Consider the following 21,719-nt stretch of genomic DNA (forward strand, 5'->3'; position numbering starts at 1 on the left):
TTGTTGTTGGCCCAGCCCAGAAGGCAGATAAGCCTCTGCTCCCAGGGCCAGCCCACCCCTGCCCCCAGGCTGCCTGTCTGCACACAGCCAGCTCAGCGGGAAGCTGGCCCGGGTCCAGGACAATTAGTGCTTGTGACTTTGTACCCAACGCAGAGCATGCTCGGGACCAGAAGTCAGAACAAAGATCCTGGAGGCGGTGTGAGGCCTTCCCTTGTCACCTGTGCCTGACCGCAGCCCAGCCCCGTGGCTTCTGTGGGCTCCTGGCCCAGCACTCCGCATGCTGGGGCCACAGCCTCTCGTGGCCTGGAAGGATGGCCGCCAGCCTCAGCTCCCCTCGCCAGCATCTGCCCCACACACCCTAAACTTTGTCCCAATGATGGGCTCAGAAGTCGCCGCCCTCATCTCAGTGACTCACTCCGTGTGAGAGGCAGGCCCCGCTGTGCCAGACTCACCGTGTGACTCGAAGCTAGCCCTCTCTGGGCCTTAGTCTCCCTGTCTGCACGCTAGGGGGCTGGCCTCAAATCTCAGGCCCTTGGGCCCTAGGGCTCAGCAGCAGGTGGAGCTGTAGCGGCGTGCCCCTCCCCCCGTGGCCTGCCTGCTTGTTCCTGGTGAGCCCCGCCCCATGGGGCCCAGTCCGGATGAGGTAACGTCTCAGGAGCCAGGCTCGGGGGAACAGGGGTGGAGGACCCACAAAGACGCATTGTCTCTGAGCCCTGGACACCCCCAGCAGAGCACGCAGCAGGCAGGGCGGGGACACCCAGGCTGGCCCACTGGGGTGTCCTGGGTAAGTCCTTGGCCTCTATAGATCCTCAGTTTCCTCATATGTAAGAGGAGGCGGTGATGGCTCCCTGAGAGCATCATGGGAGGATGGCCGGGCAGCATCTCATCCTCTCCAAGGGCAGCTTGTGTCCTGGCGTGTATAGGGCAGGGTAGGGTGGGCACTAGGACTGGGGCAAACCCACAGCACCCGCCCTGCACTCCCCCTGGGGCCTCCTGTGCTCACACGGCCCCCAGTGCTCAGGCCTGGGCTGGCGGGAAGCATAGGGGACAAGCCCAGGCCCCCTGAAGCAGGGCGGGTCCGAGGCATGCTTGAGCTCCAGCCAAACCCAGCTCCAGGCCTGGCACCAAACGGACGCCAACTTGGCCTCCGCACCCCTCGGTTTTCTCATCTGTGAAATGGGTTGACCCACCCCCTTGCCTCAGGGCTGCTGCCAGGGCTGAGTGAAGCCATGATGCACACCAGCACTCAGTGGGCGCTCTGCAAACACAGGCGACAGAGGGAGCTATGACAGCACGTGCGGCGCCACGTGAGTGGGGCTCTTTCCTCCAGGGGAGCAGGAAGGCCTGAACACAGAGGAACAGGAAACATCTGGAATGGCATGCACTCAGGCCCAGGAAGGCCAGGGCTGTCAGCCATAGTGACGGTCAGGTGGGCTCAGGAAGGGGAGCAACTTGCCCACGGTCTCCCGGTGGGCGGGGTCCAGCCCCTGGGACTGAGGACAGGTGAGGACAGCCTCCAGCCGCACCGTGGCAGCTCCTTCACTCCCCACCCTCTGCAGGGGCCTGCTGGCATCCTCTGGGCCAGAGCAAGAGAGTGGAGACCCAGAGATGCATCCTGACCAGGCCTGCTGGTGACAGCGAGATCAGGCCAAGGGGACAGAGCCCTCAGGTGGGAGGCAAGAGCCCATGTGCCCGTGTGCTGGGTGCCTGGACAGTCTCTGCTCTCTTCTAAAGGGGCTGTTCCACCCTCTGTGCTGGGGAGGGGAGCCAACACTCACCCCGGCCTCCCGGGGCTGTCGTGAAGCTGGGAGGGGAAGCATTTTGGGGGCGGGGGCTGGGGCAGGGCTGAGCCAGCTCAGCTAAGGGCCTTGACTGAGGGGCCCCTGGCTCTTCCCCTAGGCGGGGTCACTCAGCTCGGCACTGTGGAGACTCTGGGCTGGGTTGAGTCTCTGTGGTGGGGCTGTCCTGTGCCTCACAGAACGTTTAACAACACCCTGGCCTCCACCCACCGGCCGCCAGGCGCGACCACTACAAACATCTCCAGACCCTGCCCATGTCCCAAGCCGGCGACCCCTCTATTGAGAAGCACCGCCCACACCCTGAACCCCGTACCGACCCAGGCCAGGGCAGGGCAGGCAGGATGGGCAGGAGGAAGCCATGGGCACCAGAGGGGCGGGGGCTGGCCTGTCCCGTGTGGAGCCTGAGCTGCAGGCCGAGTCCACGCGCCCTCACCACGCGCCCTCCCACAGCGACCCGGGCTGGCGCTTCTTTGTTGATCAGAAGTAGGTCCAGCCTTCGCCCAAGTGGCTGCTGGTTTTTCCAGTTGGGCTGCAGAAAGCCGGACTGGCTTTTCAGATGAGCCAGGCATCTCACAGCTCCCGTCCTGTCCTACGCTATGAGCCTCGAGGCCCAGCCCGGCTCCCACTGGCTCAGGCCATCCCTTGGCACCCAGCCTCACCCCCAAATGTGGCTCGGACTCGTGGCCTGGCCCTGGGCTTGGGTGGAGTGAGAGGGCTGAGTCCTCTTCTCAAGGCCTGTTCCCCCTTTGTCATATGGGGCCATCAGTCCCACATTCTCCACCTGATGGCCCTCAGGGGCCAGCTGAGCCAGCAGGCAGGGGCGCTTGGGGACCTTACACCGTGGGAGGTGCTGGCACGTGTCCTCCCACCTCAGCTAGAAACCAGGAGGAGGGTGGGTTCTCAAGCAATAGAGCTCAAAGCTCAGGAGGCAGGGAGGGCTGCCTGGAGAGGGAGGTGTGAGGGTGGTCCCCAGTCAGACCATGGCTCAGAGGGGGAAGGGAAGCCTCTTGGCACTCAGACCAGAGCTGGGGTCTCATGGGAGGGCCACGCCCATCTCCAACCACAAGCAGGCCAGCAAGGGAGCTCCTTACTGAATGCCCTGCCCCACGCCTCCTTCACTCCTCACAGCAGCCCCGCCAGATAAACGATCATGTGCCCATTTTCAGATAAGAAGACTGAGGGTCAGAAAGATCTGGTGTCTCTGCCCAAGGTGACAATGCAGGTAGCAGGCCTGGGGCTCAGGCCTGGCTCCTGGTGTTCCCCCAGACTGGTGGCCAACATCCCACCGCCATAGTCACCACCATGGTATGACCCCACCAGGTGCAACCTGTATCCTGGCCTGGAGGATCTGAGGGCAGGTGGCTGCAGAGCTGGGCAGGGACGGCGAGCGGCTGAGGGCATGAGGGCGGGCCCAGGGATTACTGGCAAAGGAAGTGCTCCGGAGACAGGTCCGGGCCCAGCTGGCCCGCGGGCAGGGAGGTGGGCCGTGCAGGCAGGCCCTCGACAGGGTGACACTTGGCCAGGGCTGGGCCCACAGGAGCCTCTGGCCACCCGCCAGGCTGTGGAAAGGGCAGGCTCAGGGGTGAGAATGAGGAGGCCGGGTCAACATAGTCTTTCCCCTGAAAGCACCCAGCCTTCCCACGGTGTCTGGCTCCTGGGCACGTCACCCTGAAGTCCCTGCCACCTTCCCCAGAGCAGGGAGGTGGGCCATTGCTGCCCCTCCCACACCCTGGGCTATAGCCTCATTTCAAGCTCAAGGGGTGGGGGAGGCCTCGCACCCATCCCCCCCACCCCTGCCCAGGGCTTGGGGTCTATAATTTCTTGTTATTGCCAGCAGCTGAGTAACTCCCCGTAGCTCACAGCGCGCTTTTACAACCATCATCTCCTCTTATTTCATCCTCACACAGCCTATGAGGCATCATTATGGCCGTGAGGCGCTGGAGGCCCAGAGAGGTGGGGCCATGTGCCCAAGTCCCACCAGGCAGCAGCCAAGAAGCCCGTGTGTGCACCAGGCTGGCCCTGTTGGCAGGTGCAGGCTCAGCCGGGGAAACCGGGCACCAAGGGTCTGCGCCCTCCTTGTCTGTGCCAACCTCTCATTACTGGCTTTTAGGTCCAGCCCCTGACTTGGCGGAATGCATCTGGGCAAGTCACAGCCTCCCTCAGGCCTCAGTTTCCCCATCTGTCCTGTGGGAGCCTAGTCTAGATGGCCTCAAGGCCCCTTCTGGCTCGGGCTTTCCAGGCTCCCACAAAGCTCTGGGGCTGCAGGAGGTCCTGAGGCCCCCAGTCGCACTGGGAGCAGAGGGTGGGATGGGTGGGCGGCGAGGGGCAGGAGCTGACCTCGCAGGGAGCAGTGAGCCCTCTGGGACACATTCTCAGCCAACCCAGCCGCCTCCCACTCCCTGGGAGTGCTGAACACTGCGGAGACCCGCATCTGGGACTTCCCTACTGAGAAAAGGCCAAGGGCACTGGACAGGGGGCGAGGCCTCCAGAGCAGCCAGCCCCAGGTCCGGGTCCCACTCCCTGCCTCGTCACCTGTCCACCGGGGGAATGGCAGGGGCTGAGTGATGGGACGTGTGTGAAGCACCACTGGGCATGTGGCAGGGCATGGCAGGGGAGGCCCGTCGGGTCTCTTCCCCAGCCTGTGAAAAGGCTGCACAGGGAGCCCTGAGGTTGTCTGATCTGCTGCCCACAGGGCTGAGGCCTCTGCAGTCACTTTTCAAAAGATGCCTTTTCCACACCCTGGACCTTTCGGCATGAGCTGTCTCCCCAGGGAGTCAATTCTCAGTGCTAATTACAAGGCGAGCAGTGCAGAGGGTGAGCGTGGGGCTTGGGGTCAACTCACCAGGGACACCACATAAAAATGTCCCAACAGTCAGAGACTCGCCGCCCAGAGAGCTCACGCCCACTTGAAAGGACCCACTGGTGTGGGGGGCACACTCAACAGATGCCGACAGACCACAGGCACAGGGCCCAGCCCCTGGTTACCCAGCTGGCGTCACCCTTCTCCCGGGATTCTGTTCGGATCACAGGCCCGAAGCCCAAGGAATTCTGACCTGTTGGGGGTGGGGCCCAGCCGGGGTTCTGAGCCCCCGCTCCCCTATCGTTCACGTACCAGTGGTGAGTGACACCTGGGCGCCTCTACCTCCTCATCTGAAAATGGGAACAACTGCCGTGTCCCATCCGGCAGTGCGGAGTAAATGAGTCAGCCAGGTGGGGTGCCAAGGACGGGCCTGGGACCCGGCAGACACTGTGGCAGGATCGGCTGGCACTGTGCATACTGATCCCTACTCTCTGGGAAACATGCACACAGTATGTGCCAAGTGATGGCTGGGTGGAAAGAGGGCTCCCTCTACCCCCAAGCAAGGCACCGAATGCCAGGGTGTCCAAGCAGAAGAGCCCACACACCCCTCTGTTGGACCAATGAGATCCTAGAGCCCAGAGAGGGGAGGCGACATGCTCAAAGACACACAGCAAAACAGTACTGAGAGCCAGCCCACCAGACGGCCCACCTCTGCTCCCTGGGCCCTCCCTCTACTCTGCTCCTGCTCCTCAAATCCATTTCAACTCTGCAGGCCTCAAGGAAGCCTTCTCTAATCTCAGCGCAGGGGAGCTTCCCCTGTCCGAGCCAGATACTAAAGCCGGTGGGAAGACATTCTACAGAGACAGATTTTGCCCTAAACTCAAGAAAGGACTTCCTGGGAGTCAGAGGTCTCCCGATTGGAGGTGAGCTGCTGGAGCCCAGGTAGTGAGCACCCTGTCACTGAAGGTGTGCAAGCCAAGACAGGTAACCAACGGGCATAGGCGGCTTTGAAATAACATGTGACGTAGCGCCCTGCTCCAGCACCTGGTCAGCCGGACCTTACTCAAGGTTATCTTATCTCTGACTGTTGGAGGCAGGTAGTGTCCTGTCCCTCAGGGCATTCAAGCAGAGGCCAGGTGACCACCTGGCAGAAGGCTCTAGGATCATTGAATTCTGTGTGCCCAGCACAGGCTCCATCCCTGGAAGGCAGGTGCTCAAAGTGTTTGTTGACTGACTGAGTGACCAGTCAGCCATTCATGACCTGCTGGCTCACCTTGAGGTGCCCCAGGTGCATGCAGGCCCGCTCACACATGTGCAGGAAGTACTTGACATTACTCTCATCCACGATGATGTACACTGCCACTTTCCTCTTGAAGCCAGCATCCAGCAGGTCTTTGAAGATGTCCACATCGGTGAACATGTCCATGACCACAGCTATCACCTGCGAGCGGAAAGAGAGACCAGGGATGTCAGGCAGCATGGCAGATGGCAGTGGGGACAGGTGCCTCAGCAGGATGCATGGCCCTCCCTCGCCCGCCGCCCTCTCTGGGTGCCCACTCGAGCCCTGCTCCCCACAGCCTCAGGACTGGGACAGGGAAGTGACGGGCTGGGGCCTCTCTGGCCCCAAAGTTCTAGGCTTAGGATTCAACACTTGGGATACAAGATCCTCGATTGGTGGTGCAGACTGGACTCTGGGGCAGCAGGGAGCACAGGAGAAGCACGTTCAACACACCCGCTGCTTCCATAACACAAGACCCTGGAACACAAAGCCCAGTCACCTGGCAGGGGAGGAATGCAGGGAGGGGAGAGCTGCCGAGGAGCCTGGGAGGAGCAGGCTCTCAAAGGTCGCAGAGTCAGGAAGGGTCAGTGTCATGAGGAGCGGGCCAGTCCCCTCCGTGCGGGTGTCAGGGCTCAGCCCAGGGGTCCTGTTTCAGTCCATTCTGGGGTTGCATTCTTGAGTCAGGACAGGCCACGCCACTGCCCTCCATCCACTACCCCAGGATGCCGAGATGACGCAGATGTGTCAACAGCTAGGGAGGAGGGCCAGCAGCTGGCACACTGCTTGCTGAGGTCACCCCTGTGTCCCTGGGCTGGTGTGGACTTTGGCAGGCTCCCTCACTGTCACCTCTTCCGTCTGGTTTGGAGAGAGCCCAAACCAGCACATGAGCACTTCCTGTCATCTGACAACATCTGTCCCCACAGCAGCCGACCTCCAGCCTCCCGGACGTGGCTCAGGGTGAGTCCCAGAGGTCAAGGTGCACTGCCCCACCCCCAGCCCAGTGTGAGCAGTGACTTGAGTCAAGGCACAAGGAGGGCAGAGGCGTAGGGAAAGGACAGGGCCATGAACACGCTGGCCTGCTTCAGGGGTGGTCAGGGGGCGCTTGGGCCTGGGGGGCTCAGGGACTGGCAGGCTCTGGTCCTCATCTCTCCCATCCCCCTCCCTGCGCCACTGGGTAGCAGTGGGGAGCACGAGAGACTTGGGCCCAATGCTCCTGACCCAGACAGATGTCCAGCCCCTCCCACCTTCCAAGGCACGCGCCCCCACTCCACCCTGGGTCTGAGAACCTCCTGGAGGAGCCTGACACAGAGAGGCTGGGGATGTGCTCTGGGCCACACAGCAGGCTGGGGCTAGTCAGGCTAGAACCGACCCAGGCCAGCCAGGGAGCTGAACTCACTCTCACCCCAATAATGAGGGTAGCCTGGCAGGTGGCCTGGGGTCTGCTGGGGATGTGTCTGCACACTCCAGCAGGCTCACCCCACTGGCCCCTGCAGGCCCATCTGGGCTCCTCCCAGGCCTCAGGCCCCTGCTGACGCCAGCTGTGCATCCAGCAGTAAAGCTCATACCCCTGAGAGCTCTTCCCTGGCTGCCCTGCCATGGACACGATCTCTGTGTGACCCCGAGCAAGACACCCAGGCTCTCTGGGCCCAGCGTGCTCATCGGTACAATGGGTGCAGCAGAGCTGTGGGACCAGCCAGGGCTCCCTGATGGCTCATGCCCAGGCTCTTCTCTGCCCTCTGGGGCACAACAGCTCGCTGTCTTTGAATCTCTGAAGGGATGTGTGAGGCAGGGCAGAGGGAGCAGGTCCAGTCTATGAGGGGCTGGGACCAGCAGGGGGAAGCCACGAGGAGGAGGTCAGCACCAGAAGAGGAAATGCTTTCTGACCCAAAGTTAGGCAGAGGTCTTGAGAGGGAGTGAGCTCCCCATCCCAGGAGATGTTCAAAGAAAGGCCAGAGATTGCTTGGCTAAGGGGTGGCTGAGAGGACGGATGAGACACAGTGTCACTTCCGGGTGGGCTCACAACAGCTGTGGGTGTCACTCCAGTCGAGGGTTACAAGACCCTGAGGTGGGTGGGCTGGCGGCAGGGACTTACTCATCTGGACCGCACAGCCCTGGGATCCCCTTGGATAAGCCGTTCCTGCAGGCAAACAGCTGCAAGCGCCACCGCAGAAAGAGTGCAGCACCGCCCCCCTGGCCCCCACCACTGGATCAGTCCGGTCTGGTTCCAGGCCCTGCCCGCCACGGCAGACAAGGACTTGCCCCGGGCCTGGGCTGGGGAGCGTGTCCCAGCAGCACCCGCTCCACGTACGTCCATCTCCACATCGCCTGATCCAGGGACGGTCTGCTGTCGGGCGGAATCTGTTGGGGCCTGCCCCAGATGGTGGATCCCCATGGGGTCCCGGGACTGAGTGCTGGCTCTCCCCAGGCATTGGGCTTGGTGCTGGGGGTGGTCAAAGGAGGGCTTGCAACAGGTGCCACCTGAGGCTGGGGGTGGGGAGGAGGGCTTGGCACTGCCCAGGGAGGCCCCCACAACTTGTCCACTGTCAGAACCACACAGGTTTCTTGGCAGCCCTTGAGTCCTGCATGCCCTTCCCATTTCGCACACGCCCCACCCAGAGCACATCCTGCTCAGACAGTGCGAGCCAGTCCTGGCCCTCGCACTGCGTGCCGCTTTATGACAAGCCCTGACAACAGCACCTCGTTCAGGCCTCACAAACATGCTGTGAGGCAGTGGTTATTATTCCCATTTCACAAAGAGGGAAACTGAGGCATGGAGGGACTCACTCCCTTGCCTAATTATCTGTTTGGGTGGCCCAGCTCGCCAGTGACACTGGGAGCTCATTAAGGGGAGAGCCCCCGTCCAAGCCCAATGTGGCCTCGGGGTGCTTTTGTCAACTGAGAACAAGAGCAAATGGCTTGGCCCCAGAGCGATGGTGGGAACGAGGGCCACCTGAGACAAGCCACAGACTCCCCGACCCTCGGTTTCCCTATCTGTCAAATGGGGGTGTCGGCCAGGCTCACTCCTATGGTCTACCCAGCTCGCACATCCGCGGCTTGAGCACAGAGCTGCTGGCCCTGCCTGGAGGAAGCAGAGGCCGCCTGCAGCAGCCCCAGCCAGGTCCCGCGCGGGTCCTGGGCCAAACCCGTGGAAAAGAGGGAGAGGAGGCTGGAACAGGGAGACCGCTCCCACCCCGCCGTGTGTTAGGAGATGGCACTGGTCAAAAGGCAGGTGGCCTGGGTCTAAAGCTGGCTCCTCGTGACCACAGGAACCAGCCGTGTCCATGTGAGTGGTTCCCAGGGTGGGGACGGCAGGCATGTGCGTGTCCCATATTCCAGGCTTGGCATCGCTGGCAGCACCAGCCCCCCAGTCCAGTTCCCGAGGGAAGGAGGGAGGCCGCCGGTCCCCACACGTCTTACTGAGGGGAAAGCCTTCTCCTGAGATGCAGCCCAGAACCAGGAGGGACTGAATACCCACGGCAACCATCCTGATTCCCGGCGCCAAGGAGCAGCAGGGTGGTGCTGCGTGACGCCCGGGAGTAGGCGGTGAGAGGATGGCCATGCCAGGAGGGGGCCAGCAAGGGCAAAAGGCAGAGGCGGGTCAGGCCGGGCTGGAAGGGGACACGCAGGGACTGGTATCGGCACGGGGCCTCAATGTGCCTCATACCTAAATGCCTCCCCATGTCTCTCAGGGGGTATGTCATATGTGCAAGCCCCCAGGATGTGCTCTTCCTCCAGCAGCTCCCCACTCCTCCTTTCCCTCGCCATGCCCTCCCCAATCCCACAGATCTGCAGGTCCTCCCCACCCTGCCTCCTACCCGTGTCCCAAATCCCCTGCCTCTCTCCATGCAGCTAAGACTGTCTCTGGCCTTCCCCCCTCCACCCACCCCACCCCCCTGCCAATCTCCTGCCGGTTTCAGAATCCCCAAAATATCCTTGGGATGAGTGGACAGACATACACCCCATTATGAGAGATGTAGACACTGTGGCCCAGAGAGGGGAGGGGACTGGCCAGTGGGGTGGTGGACATGGGTCTCTGGCACAGGCCCCCGATGCTCCACCATGAGCCCCCCCATCACTCAGGCAGTTACGGGCAGACAGACATACCCCACCTACCCTGGAGCCCAAAAGCGCTCCAGACATGGTGCACAAGCAGGCAAATCCCTCGTGGCCTCACTTTCACCGCCTGGAAAGTGCAGGAGACGGGGACACTCTCGCATCTCTGGGTCTGACACTCCACAGAGGGTGGCAGCACAGGCTCCAGACTATCCTCCCGGGAAGCTGCCTGACGTCAGACAAGTGCTTTGGTTTCCTCACGGGGTGACAAAAATGCCACCTGCATGGCTGTTAGAGGGTGAAGTGAACGAATGCAGGTGCAGAGCCAGCGCAGGACCTGAGAGCCCATGCTTAGCAGACGCCAGCTGCTGCCTTTGCATCGCACCCACCCAAGGCCTGATCCAGCAGACCCGTAGCACCCCCGGGGCGGACAGGCTGGGAATCATCGCCACCCGTCTCCTGCTTCCCTCCGTGCCAGCCGGAAGGCTGCTGGAAGGCAGAAGCTCACAGGAACAATACAGGGAATGCTTCAGACTGTCCTAAAGATTGGGACAATGACCATCAAGACCTTGGATTCAACTTCCACTTCCAGCCGTAATGGAACAATAAGGCCTGCACTTACCCTCCGACTTTAGCAATAAAAAACCAGGCAAAATCTACGAAACCATGGCCAACAGGTAGCACAGCCAGTGCAGTAATCCCTAAGAGAAGAGAAACAAACGAGGTCAGCCCTAGGATTGCCCCAGCCACCTCCAGGCCTCAACATGGGGAGGGCACCTCAGTGGAGTCCAGCAGTCTCCCGAGTCGAGGAGACAAGGTTCGCTCAGAGCATGGCAGCCAGAATTTGCAGCACGTGCACAAGAGGAAAAGGCCGAGGCCAAGGGGCAACTGCTGGAAAGGGGCAGCTGGAACAACTGCCAGTGCTCACAGGGGACTGGATCGTTTCCATTCCCCCAGCCAGACTGCAGACCCCTCTAACACACGGGGCCTGCAGGAGAGTCCTCCGGAGGATATTGCCTAAACAGTGGGCGCATAAGCCCTGGACCAGAGGTTGGCAAACTTCTGTAGAGGGCCAGAGAGTAAATACTTCAGGCTTTGCAGGCCGTATGGTCTGTGACACAACTACTCTACTCTGCTGTCATAGCATGAAAACAGCCATAGACAGCACGTAAACAAAGGTAGGTATCTGTCTTCCACTACTTACAAAAGCAGGCAGCAGGACAGTCTTGGCCCACAGTTTGCCAACTCCAGCCCTGGACAAATCTGCTCTGGTCCTGCCTAATAAAGCTTAACAGCAAGTCTCAAAAACATTAAATAGTTTCCAAGCAACTTGACTGCATCCCACAACAAAGCTCCGAAATATTTAAAGGAAAAAAACAAAACAGAACTCCAGCACCCCACAACACAAAAGTCACCGTGTCTGGTGGCTAATCAAAAATTACCAGACACACAAAGAAACAGGAAAATAATGACCCGCATGAGAAAAAGAAAAACCAGCAAAACAGACGCAAGAATGGATACAGATGTTAGAATTGGCAGATAAAGACATGAAAGTAGTTATAACTATTCTATATGTTCAAAAAGCTGCTTAGAGACATGGAAGATATTTTTTTAAAAAAACACCGAGTTGAACCTCAAGGGGTAAATCAATTCAACATTTAAGATGAAAAATACACTGGACGGGATTAATGGCAAATTAGACACTACAGAATAAAGGATTAGTGAACTGGAAGACATACCAATAGAAATGATCCAAAGTAACAGAGAGAGACAAAGAGACTGAAAAACAGGGTCAGAGCATCAGAACTGTGGGTCAATTCTGAAGGTCTAACATACGTGTACTTGGAGTCTCAGAAGGTGCAGAAGTGGAGAGTGGAAGGGAAGACAGAAAAACGTTCGAAAAAATAATGGCCATAACATTTCCACATTTGGTGAAAACTACACAACCCAAGTACAAGAAGTTCAATAAATTCCAAGCGGAAGAAATGGGAAGAAAACTACACCAAGGCACATCATAATCAACATACTTAAAATCAGTGATAAACTGATAATCTTAAAAGCATCCAGAGGAAAAAAGACCATTACACACTGAGGAACAAAGATAAGCAGACTTCTCCTCAGAATCTGTGGAAGCCAGAGGACACAGGAGCAACATCTTGAAGGTACTAAATGGAAAAACTGTTAACCTAGAATTCCATACCCGGTGAAAATAGCTTTCAAAACCAAAGGCGAAATAAGGACTTTTTCAGACATACAAATGCTGAGAGAATTCATCCCCAGCAGACCGGCACTACAGTTACAGCCACCCAGCAGAAACTGGGGCTGCAGGGGATGGCAGCTGCCTCCATGGTGGAGGCACAGGCTCCCCCTCCCACACTGGGGGTGAGGAACAGAGACAGGAAGAGCTGCTCTCCTGCCCCAACCTCTTCCTCCAGCAGGAAGGCTGGGGCAGACCTGGCTGCAGTGCCTCAGTTTCCCATGTTCTTGACATGGCCCTCCTCCCCTCCCCACCTTTGGTGCTGGCAGGACTAATGAAACACAGTCTGAAAGGCCTGGAAGGTTCTCTGGGCATTGGGAAAGCCTGCTAGGAGCCCCTGGCCCCACTGTGGGCAGCACCACCCCTGACTCCCGGCACTCTCCAAACCAGTTTGCCCATCCTCTGGCTCGGAAGGCCTGTCGCCCAGGTAACAGCCTGGTCCTGCCTCCTGGGCAGATGGGGAGGGAGTCTGTGTATATGGTAACAAATGCTGACCCAGCCAGGACCAGCTTGCTGACACTCGTATGGGTGTCCCCTTTCCAGAGACCAAGGAGGGGCAGCAATGACCACTCCCCATTTTCCAGAGAGGGAGTCACTGTCCCAGGGCCACACAGTCAGCTGGTGGCAGAGGCCTCCTGTTCCTCGGCTCCTTTCCCAGCGGGTCCTGTGTAAATTCTAGCTGTGACCCCACCCCCTGCCTCCTAGAGCCTGCCCTGGGCCCTGAAACACTCCCTGACCATCCGCACTGCCCAGACGGTAAATGCCCCAGGACCCGCCGGCTCTGCCACTCCTTCCCCAGGTGGCCTACGGCAGGGCACTCCCCATTCAAAGCCTCAGTTTCTCTTCTCTGCAACATGGGGGGTTGGATTGGATGACCTGAGCTGCCCCCTCCAGCATTCCTCAGCTCTGACAGCACCTTCCCCTCCCTCTGGACTACTAAGACAGAAGCCTCATTAAGGCCAGTTAAAGGAGGCTCAGGCCTCCTGAGCACCAAGCACAGCAGGATGGGGTCAAGGAGCGCATACTGGTCACATCTGGAGCCCTCTGAGCAGGCCGCAGCCCAGTGGCAGCGTGGGCCCTGCCTTGAGTCTCCAGCCTTTCCTAGTAGACATCGGCCTCCTCAGCACAGCTCAGCAATACTGCAAAGACAAGGGGCCGGCAGAGCACGGGGCAGCGCTGTCAGAGGACCCAGGCTGTGCCGTGGATGAGACAAGAGGACAAATCCCACCCTCTCCCCGCCAGCCTCAAGGGACCTCAGTTCTCCAAGCTTCCGGGCCTACAGGCGCAGGATCCAGCCAGCCAGACCACCCCACAGTCATCAGTGGACAGCACGAGCCAAGGACTCCCAAACTGGAAAAGCTCGGAATCATACATTTAAGCGCCTTTAAAACGTTAGCCTCTCTGGGGTCCAAGAGTGACAGATGAGGTGGAGTCGTCCAGCGTCCAAATCCTCCAGGAAGACTTGGGACTTGGGAGAAAGACTCCAGGAAGAAAGGATTTGCCCAAGGTCACACAGCAAGCCAGGGCAGGGCTGAGGCCCATGGGCTGCCTGATGCCCACGTCCTCTCTGCTGCATTCCACCAAGTCCTTGCTTGAACTCCTCTAGGCTGGGGAGCTCACCACTTCTCAATCCAGACCAATCCCAGAGAGAGGCTGTCAGGAGAGGGGTGAGGGCGAAGGTGGAGGGGAGAGAACTGGCACGGAGTGAGTGCCAGCACCGTGCCAGTCTTTCACCGTCCCCTTGTCCCATTTAAATCTCGCCATGGCTTTGGGGCAAGTGCTGGCACCACGTGGTGCTGAGGAGGAAGCGCCTGTCTTCAAGTGGCGTGGCTAGACCACAGGAGAGCCAGGGCTCAGGCTGGGTCCACGTGATACCAAAGACTACCTTCCCTCGGCCCCACGTGGCATTTAATCTGGGAAGGTCCCTGAGCCTGGGGATCACTTGGAGCCCATGAAGGAGGCTGGTGCAGCCCACACCGGCCAGGGCCTACCAGGACCCAGGGCGCAGTGCCCGTGCAGAGGGGCAGCCCTGCCCACAATGAGCAGCCAGTGGACACTCATGACTATTTCTGCCTTGAGACAAGTGCCCAAACCCCATCTTACAGATGAAGAAACTGAGGCCCAAGTTCACGCATCAAGGCGGTCGCTGAGCTGGACAGGTGAGCCAGGGGCCTCTGAGCTCCCCTCTGCGGGCCCAGGGGGAGGATGCTTGGCTTCACGGTGAGCCAGCCGAACCAGGGCAACTGTGGCTCTGTGGAGCCCAGTCTAGGCCAGACAGGCTGCAGACCCTGGTGTGACCTTCAGCAGGCCCTGGCCTGCTCTGAGCCTTGGTATCCTCATCTGTGACATGAGCATGAGGAGAGACCTACTTGGCAGGGTCGTGGGAGGGAGGGCAGTGCCGCCGGGTATGAGGCTGCCTGTCTGAGTGCGCCAGGAGCCGGGTGTGCACCTGGTCCAGAGGTGCCAGCCCTCCTTCCTGGCAGAGCTGCTCCTGACTCTCCCCAAACTCAATTAAGACACAATGCTGTTGGGTGGGAAGCCTTAGGAGAAGATGGGAGCCAACACCTGGAATTATGTTATCAGATGGTTCCCCACCTGGCAGGTGAGGGCCCTGGGCGCCGGGCTGGGAACTGCTGGCACAGGCAGGAGCCATCTCCCAGGAGCCAGTGCACGAGCTGGGACAGCCGACTGGGCAACTCCTGCAGCCTCTCCAGGTGTCGAGGCTGTCCTGGTACCGCCTAGCTCAGGGACGGGGAAAGCCCTGCCTCCTGGCTGCAGGGGCCCACAGGTGCCTTGGGTCCCCATCGCCCTGCTCTCAGCAGTCCTGGTGTGGTCAGACTTCTGCCTCCTATTGGAGGACCCAGTGTTTGGGACCCTCATGGGGACACGGAGCCTTGTGAAAATGCTCTGATTGTCCTGAGCCCAGCTGGGGCCCGCAGGAGGCTCGAGGCTCCCATGAGAGGCAGGCTTCCCCAGGGAACAGCCAAGATGCCGCTTGCCCAGGGAAAGAGGCTCAGGGCCTGCAGACCTGGGTTCTGGGCTCAGCTCCTCCGGTTACCAGCTCTGTGACCTTTAGCAACTTATTCGCCCTCTCTGAGCCCCACCCAGCCTCAGTGTCCTCTTCTGCACAGTGGAGACAACACCCTCTTTATGGAGCTGCTGGGAGGATGACAGTGTGGGTAAAGTGTCTGCTCAGCACCTGGGGCGCAGCTGGCATTCAATAAATGCCTCATTAAGCTGCTTTTATTCTCCCAGAGCCACGCCGTGAGCCAGGACTGCAGCATGTGAAGGTGGGGGCCTGAGAGAAAAGACGTGGGGCTGATCGGGCATCATGAAACCTGCTTCCAGTCCCTTCCTGTGTGGCCCCAGGCAAGATACCTAACTTGGGTCTCTGTTCCAAGCCCTGGCCTGGACGGCATGAGAGCTGGGTTCTAGCCCAGCATTCGCCACTGGTTCTCCCTCCCGCTCCCTCAGTTTCCTCACCTGTAATGATTCGCCCCCGTACCCCAGGCCTCCCAGGCTATCGGGGCAGGGAAGGGACCCTGCCCCATGTCATGTGCGTGTTTGGGGGGCGGGGGCGTGGGCGTCTCCTGGAAGAACATCTTGCTAGAACATCTATCCTCTTTCCTGGCCTGTCATCAGCACGGCGGGAGCCCCTGAGGTAGACAGCTGAGGCAGTCCCTCCCCAGCCCAGCCTCACCCCTCCCTCAGAGGCTGCAGCCAAGCAAGGCCGGGGCTCGGCCCTCCTAGGCGTGATGCTACAGGCCCAGCCTCTGGTATGCAGTTGGAACCCCACAGCAGGTTTCTCCCCAGATAAATCACTGGCTCCCAGGGGCTGGGCGAGGGGCAGGCAGATGACCTTCCAGCTCAGAGAGCTGGAGCCCATGGGGCCAGAAGACAGCTCAGAGAGCACCAGCTGCTTGCTCAGGGCCACACAGCCAGTGGAGTTGGACCAGTCTCTTGTCCCGGAGGAGTCTAGAATCACAGGGCAGCAGGGTGGCAGAGCTGAAGGGACCCTTAACAGTCTTCAGTGCCTGTACCCATTTTACAGACGGGATGACCGGGGCTCAGAGAGGAGCTGGGCTTCTGCTGGGTCACACAGCGGTGGAGGTGGAGCAAGGGCCTGACCCCAGCACTCTTGGCTTCTGGTACTGTGGCCCATTAGTTCCATTCTAGTCTTCAGGGCAAGGGGGTATCCGGTGGCAGCCTTGACGGGAACACAGCCACTCCCTGGCGGCAGAGCTGGGGCGGGCTGAGTGTGTGCTGTGTCATTTCCCTGCCCCAGGGTCTACCTGCCGCGCTGATGACAAGCCAGGATGAGGAGGTGGCGGGCTGGGCCGCCCTGACTCAGCGCCAGCAGCCCCAGCCCAGGTGCCCCAGTAGGAAAGGGGCCGGCGTTTGGGCCAGGCAGCCAAGCCACAGGACCCCCATCCCGGGGCAGGGGTGGGCATTCTCCCTGCTTTGGTACCGAGAGGATGAGAGGAGGATGCAAGGCCGAAGGAAAAGGGGTGAGTCATGGGCAGAGATAAGGTAAGAAGCGCTCCAGGAGGGCAGGCAGGTGGGCGGGCCAGGCGAGGCGCCCTGTCAGCATCTGTCAGCGTCACAGCCGGCCCCTGCGAGCCTGGGAAGAGGCAGGACTGCAGGTTGCTCCGATGAGCTGTGCCTCCCTGCCCTGCCTGTCACTGTGTCCTGCCAAGGCCAGGGCAGGAGGGGCAGAGGACCCGTCCTAGAGTCTGAGGACAACAGGGGCCTGGTCCCCACCCCTCCACCCAAGAACTAGCTAGGTGACCTTGGCAGGGACTAACCAGTCAGGCCTCAGTTTCTACATCCAAAAAATGGGGCAGATAATACCACCTGAGATTATAAAGTGCCTCGCACTCAGTAAGTCAGGCGTCGCTTCACAGCAGGGACCCGTTGTGAGAAGTGCGTTGTTAGGTGATTCTGTCGCTGTGCGAACATCATGGAGCACACTTACACCAACCTAGTGGTGTAGGCTACTCCACACCTAGGCTGTGTGGTACCCGTCTTACGGGACCACCGTCATTAAAGCACTCTGCCGGCGACCGACATGTCATGATGCAACTGTCAACAGGAGCCACTGTTATCACAGCCGGCCACACGCACACTGTTTTGGACACAGGTCTGGGGTGGACATGGCAGGAACGCAGGCTGGACAGCAGGGGCTTGGCTTGCCAGTGCTGTGGGGTACGAACAAGCCCCTGTCCCTCCCATGCCTCAGTGCCCCGTTGTAAGATGGGAGGCAAGGCCTCCACCGCCTGAGACCTCACCTGTCCTGTCAGGCCTGCGACGGAGGCTCTCGCTGTGCGACATGGGCAGTGAGAGGGAGGAAAGCAGGGGGCAATGCCTGCCTGTTGGGGGGCTGCAGGAAGGAACCAATGGGTGCCACACAGACGGGGATCAAACCTGAGATAGACTTCTTCCTGGCTATGTCCCCTTAAGAGAGGATGCTGTGACCTTGTGGGGCTTTTGTGGGGAGCAAATGAAGTTATGGGGCCCCATGGGATTGATGGGGTGGTTGGGTCTCAGTCCTAGCCATGGAGACGTGAGGAGGATGACCTGGGGTCCAGCCTGGCCCCTGGTACCCCTCTCTGGCCCCATCACCGGGCCAGGCCGCCCGTCTTTCTGTCTGGGGAGAGGAGGCTCTGTAGCTCTCCCCAGGCCACGCTGGGCCCTGGTGCCTGCCTCCCTGCTACTCCTGGCGGGGGAGAGGCACGGAGGAGGGGGAACCCTGACACAGTGGGTCAAGCCCCCCAGCAGGGCCTCAGTTTCCCCATTTTTAAAAAGGGAGTGGAGGCTGGGTAATGGGATCCCAACAGGCCCTCCCAGGGAACTGGGTTCACGCCCTGAAGTCAGGCACCTCTGTCCACAGCCCCTTCCTACTCCGGGGCAGGCGTGGGGCGGGTTATTCAGCCTGAAAACTATGACGGCCTCTTCCTCCACCTCTTTCTCATGGCTGTCACCCGACTCCATCTTCACAACAGCCAAAGAAGCGGATTTATGCTCCCCACCTCCGCTTTACAGACCAGAGACCCGAAGCCCCAGAGCTGCATGGGATCGGGCCAAGCCGGGCTCCCTGACACAGGCCATCTAACTCGCCGCCCCCTCGGGGGACGGGACTCCACCTTCCTGCAAACTTAAGCCGGGGCCACGTCATCAGCTCCTGACCCACTTCTGTTTCTTTGCCCCAGAGCTCCCCCAGGCCCTGTCTGTCAGCCAGGATGGTCCCCAGAACCAGTGTTTGGGTCTTGTGCAATTTGCTGCCGGGTTCTGGGCCTGGAACAGTGAGGGGATCAGACTCCTCTAGAAATACCTCGCCCGGCGACCCAAGGCCAGGACAGACATTGCTAATCACACACTGCTCTCTGCGGAGCCCAGACTGGGCCTCAGAATCCTTCTCAATGCAGCTGACTGGGCAAGCTTTATCAGTCACGTCAGGACGCGCTCCGAAACCGTGAAAAGGCACTTTTGCTCTGCAGGAAGAAGCACCAGCTTGCGGTCACAGCTGTCCAGTGAAGGCCTCGGCTGTCTCTGCAAGTGGCGAGCACCCCTCCTCAGAATGTGTGTCAGTGTGTCAGCGGAGAATGGTCACCCACGTGGGGGACACTGCACAGCTCGGCAGGGGTCGGGAAGGGGAGGTCCAGACAACGCTTGAGGTCCCTTACAGTGGCGGAATTCAACCCAGGCAGACAACTCTCAGCTGGAATCACTCTGCTTCCGCCCCTGAGGGCCGCGCCATCCCCACCCCCACATCCCCCAGCCTGGAAAGGTCCTGCCATTGCAAAGCTCACGAAGAAGCTCAGAGAGTGAGCAAGTCACCCTGTCACCCAGCACAGCCAAGAAACAGGCGCACGTGAACTCGGGTCTCCAGGCCAGCTTCAGCCGCACTCAGGCTACGTAGTCTCCATGCCAACTCCCCCGCCCCAGCCTGTCTCCACACCCCCCAAAAGCAACACCAGGGAGCTCAGGGTGTGTGCGAGCGCCTGTTGCTTCTCAGGGGTGAATCAGAGCCATCCCGAGGGACAGTAAGTGAGAGAGTCCTGCCATCCCTGCCGGCCCCACCCCATCGCAGCACTTTCTTCCGGGGAACCTGCTCGCCAGGTCTGGGGAAATCAGAAACACCCCCCAACAATGCACAAAGGCCCTTTGAGATGGGGCAGCCCACCGTCACCTGCTAGAGGATCTGGGCACCCCATCCTTCTGCAAAGAAACCGAGGAACCCTATGAAGGCAGGAGGGGAGACAGCAGGGAGGCAGCCAAGAGACTTGGGTGGGCTGAGCGAGCGGACACCGGGCAGCAGAGGTGCTGGGGCCGGGTCAGGCCACCCGGCCAGCTTCCTCTCCACCGACACTTGCCCATGGGGTGGCTCACCTTCTGGGCCTGGCTGATCATCTTGCGGACCACCTCCTTGATGTGGGCCTGCCCGTCGATAGGGGGCTGCATGTAGACGCTGGCCCGGGTCACACCGCGGTAGGCGACGGTGTCGGGCCAGCCCAGGTCCAGCTGTGGAATGGAGCGGTCTGACTTCTGGGGCCAGTACTCCAGCGAGGGCAACGGCTCAGCCTCAGTGGGGATGCCACCCGCCCCGCTGACTTCCTCGCCATCACCCAATCCATTGTCCTCGGGCTCCTGGGGGCGGCTGGTGTCCCGAGGGTCCTCAGAGCCCGGGTCGTACACCTCAATGGTCTCCAGGATGCGCTTGAGCTCCAGCTCCGAGAGGAAGTCTCGGATGTTCTCCCGCTTCAGCACCTCGTAGAAGGCGTCGGGGCCGCGCGCCACCAGGGCCTCCAGCGCCAGCCGCTGCTCCTCGCTGTAGAAGAACTCGGGCTTGGACTCGCTGGAACGCCAGTTGACGTGGCTGTCGTCCAGACACTGCACCTGGGAGAAGGCCATGGTGCCACCTGCCGGGGCGCTTCTGCCGGCTGGCAGGCGACGGGACGCTCGGCAGGGTCGGGGTCCCGATCCCGCGCTGGGCAGAGCTCGCTCTGGGCCTCACAGCCGCCGCTGCGCCTCTGCCATCAGGCGCCTGCAGGAGGGAGGAGGGAGGAGGGTCAGGGCAGAGTGCAGGGGCCGGGCGGGGCGGGGCCGGCGGGGGGCGGCGCGGGGACGCGGCCCGGGTCCGGGCGTGTCTCGTGTGGGGCCGCGGGGCCACATCCCAGGGGATTTCTGGAGCCGCCCGGGTCCCAGGCCGCCTGGGGGGGGGGGGGGGGCGGGCGCAGGCGGGGAACTTCCCAGGAGTTTCCGAGAGCGGCAGCAGGAGAGGAACCCGGACGGCCCCGGCTCGGCTCAGCGGCGCCCCGCACTCCGAGGGCTTCCGGGAAGGGAGGGGGGTCTCCAAATCCCGGGCGCCCGAGCGGCAACCCGAGGGGCCTGCCCGGAGGAGGCTCGGGGAGTGCGGCGGGCGGCGGCGGCGCGGGGGCCGGGGGCCGGGAGCCGGGGGCGCGGGCCGGACTTGCTTACCGGGCGGGCGCGGAGCCGGCGAGAGGAGCCGCGCGGGCGAGCGGGGGCACGGGCTGCGGCAGGTGACTAAGTGCCGCCCCGCCGCCGCCGCCGCCACCTGCGGTCACGTGCGGCCCTGGGGGCGGGGCCGGAAGCTGATTCACCCCCCACCCCCACCCCCTGCCCCGCGGGGCCGACGGACTCTGCGGTCGGTCGGTGGGTGTGCGCCTGTCTCCTCTGCTGCGCTCAGCCTCGGGTGGCCGAATTATGAAAAGCTCGGGGACCAAAGTCCAATAGCTTCTGGAACATTGCAGCCCAGAGATGGACAGTGTTCTTCCTCAGGACACACAGCAAGTTAACAGCCTTGGCACCGCTCCACTCCCGCCCACATTGCCTGCTGGTGACCCTAGTCCATCCCTACCTGTGCCCATTTTCCCAGGTGGGACGGGATGTCCCTGAAGATTCGCAGCTGTCCAGTTGTGGAAGTAGAGTTGGGGTACTGGGCTGGGAGCCCCCAAGGAGGCACGGTCTGACCCAACCCCAGGAGCCTTCACAGGGCCTGATGTGGACAGAGCAGTTCTCCAGTTCTTAGTTCCAAGCCCTGCTCCCCGCTGGGAGGGCTCCTTCCTCCTACCCAGGGCTGGTCCTGCATGATGAGCCTGTCCCACCTGAACCCTGGGGCCAGGAGGGCCAGAGAGGGCTTCTGTGGGCTGCGGTCAGGCTGGGCTCTCTGCCTCGCGTCCCTGGGGCTTGGGACCCCAGTTATGGGGGGTGTGGGGACCACATCTGAAAACAGGCTGCTGGGGCGGGGAAAGCAAAGCCCATTAAACCTGGCGGGACAAACAGCCCCCACCCCATCTCGTGCCACAACCAGTCAGCCAGGCACCTGGCCCAGCCCTTCCCTCCCATCCCCCACACTTGCCCTGGATGGGGCTGCTCTGTGCTCAGGCTGGGACTGGGGCCCTGAAGACCCTGCTCTGTGCTACTGAGGGCTGGCTGGTGACATCTCTAGGCCTGGGCCCGTGGTCCCCCCTCCCCCAGGACCCTCAACCCCATCCGTGTGCCTCTCAGGCC

The 21,719-nt window shown here is 61.0% G+C and overlaps 2 protein-coding genes across 2 annotated transcripts in view; one reads left to right on the forward strand and one right to left on the reverse strand.

Moving 5' to 3' along the window:
• Positions 1–20,805, reverse strand: part of FAM83G (family with sequence similarity 83 member G) — a 30,145-nt gene extending 9,340 nt beyond the window's left edge. Inside the window, exons 1-3 of the mRNA XM_044744523.2 lie at positions 20,667–20,805; positions 19,578–20,232; positions 5,873–6,040 (exon numbers count right to left, since the gene is read on the reverse strand). Coding sequence (XP_044600458.1) covers positions 5,873–6,040; positions 19,578–20,099 — 690 coding nt within the window. The 5' untranslated portion in view covers positions 20,100–20,232; positions 20,667–20,805. The remainder of the gene's footprint in view (positions 1–5,872; positions 6,041–19,577; positions 20,233–20,666) is intronic.
• SLC5A10 (solute carrier family 5 member 10) overlaps positions 1–21,719 on the forward strand; it is a 73,923-nt gene that overhangs the window by 37,420 nt on the left and 14,784 nt on the right. The window lies entirely within an intron of this gene.

The sequence above is a fragment of the Equus asinus genome, chromosome 13, assembly GCF_041296235.1.
Source record: "Equus asinus isolate D_3611 breed Donkey chromosome 13, EquAss-T2T_v2, whole genome shotgun sequence".
Classification (NCBI taxonomy): Eukaryota; Metazoa; Chordata; class Mammalia; order Perissodactyla; family Equidae; genus Equus; species Equus asinus.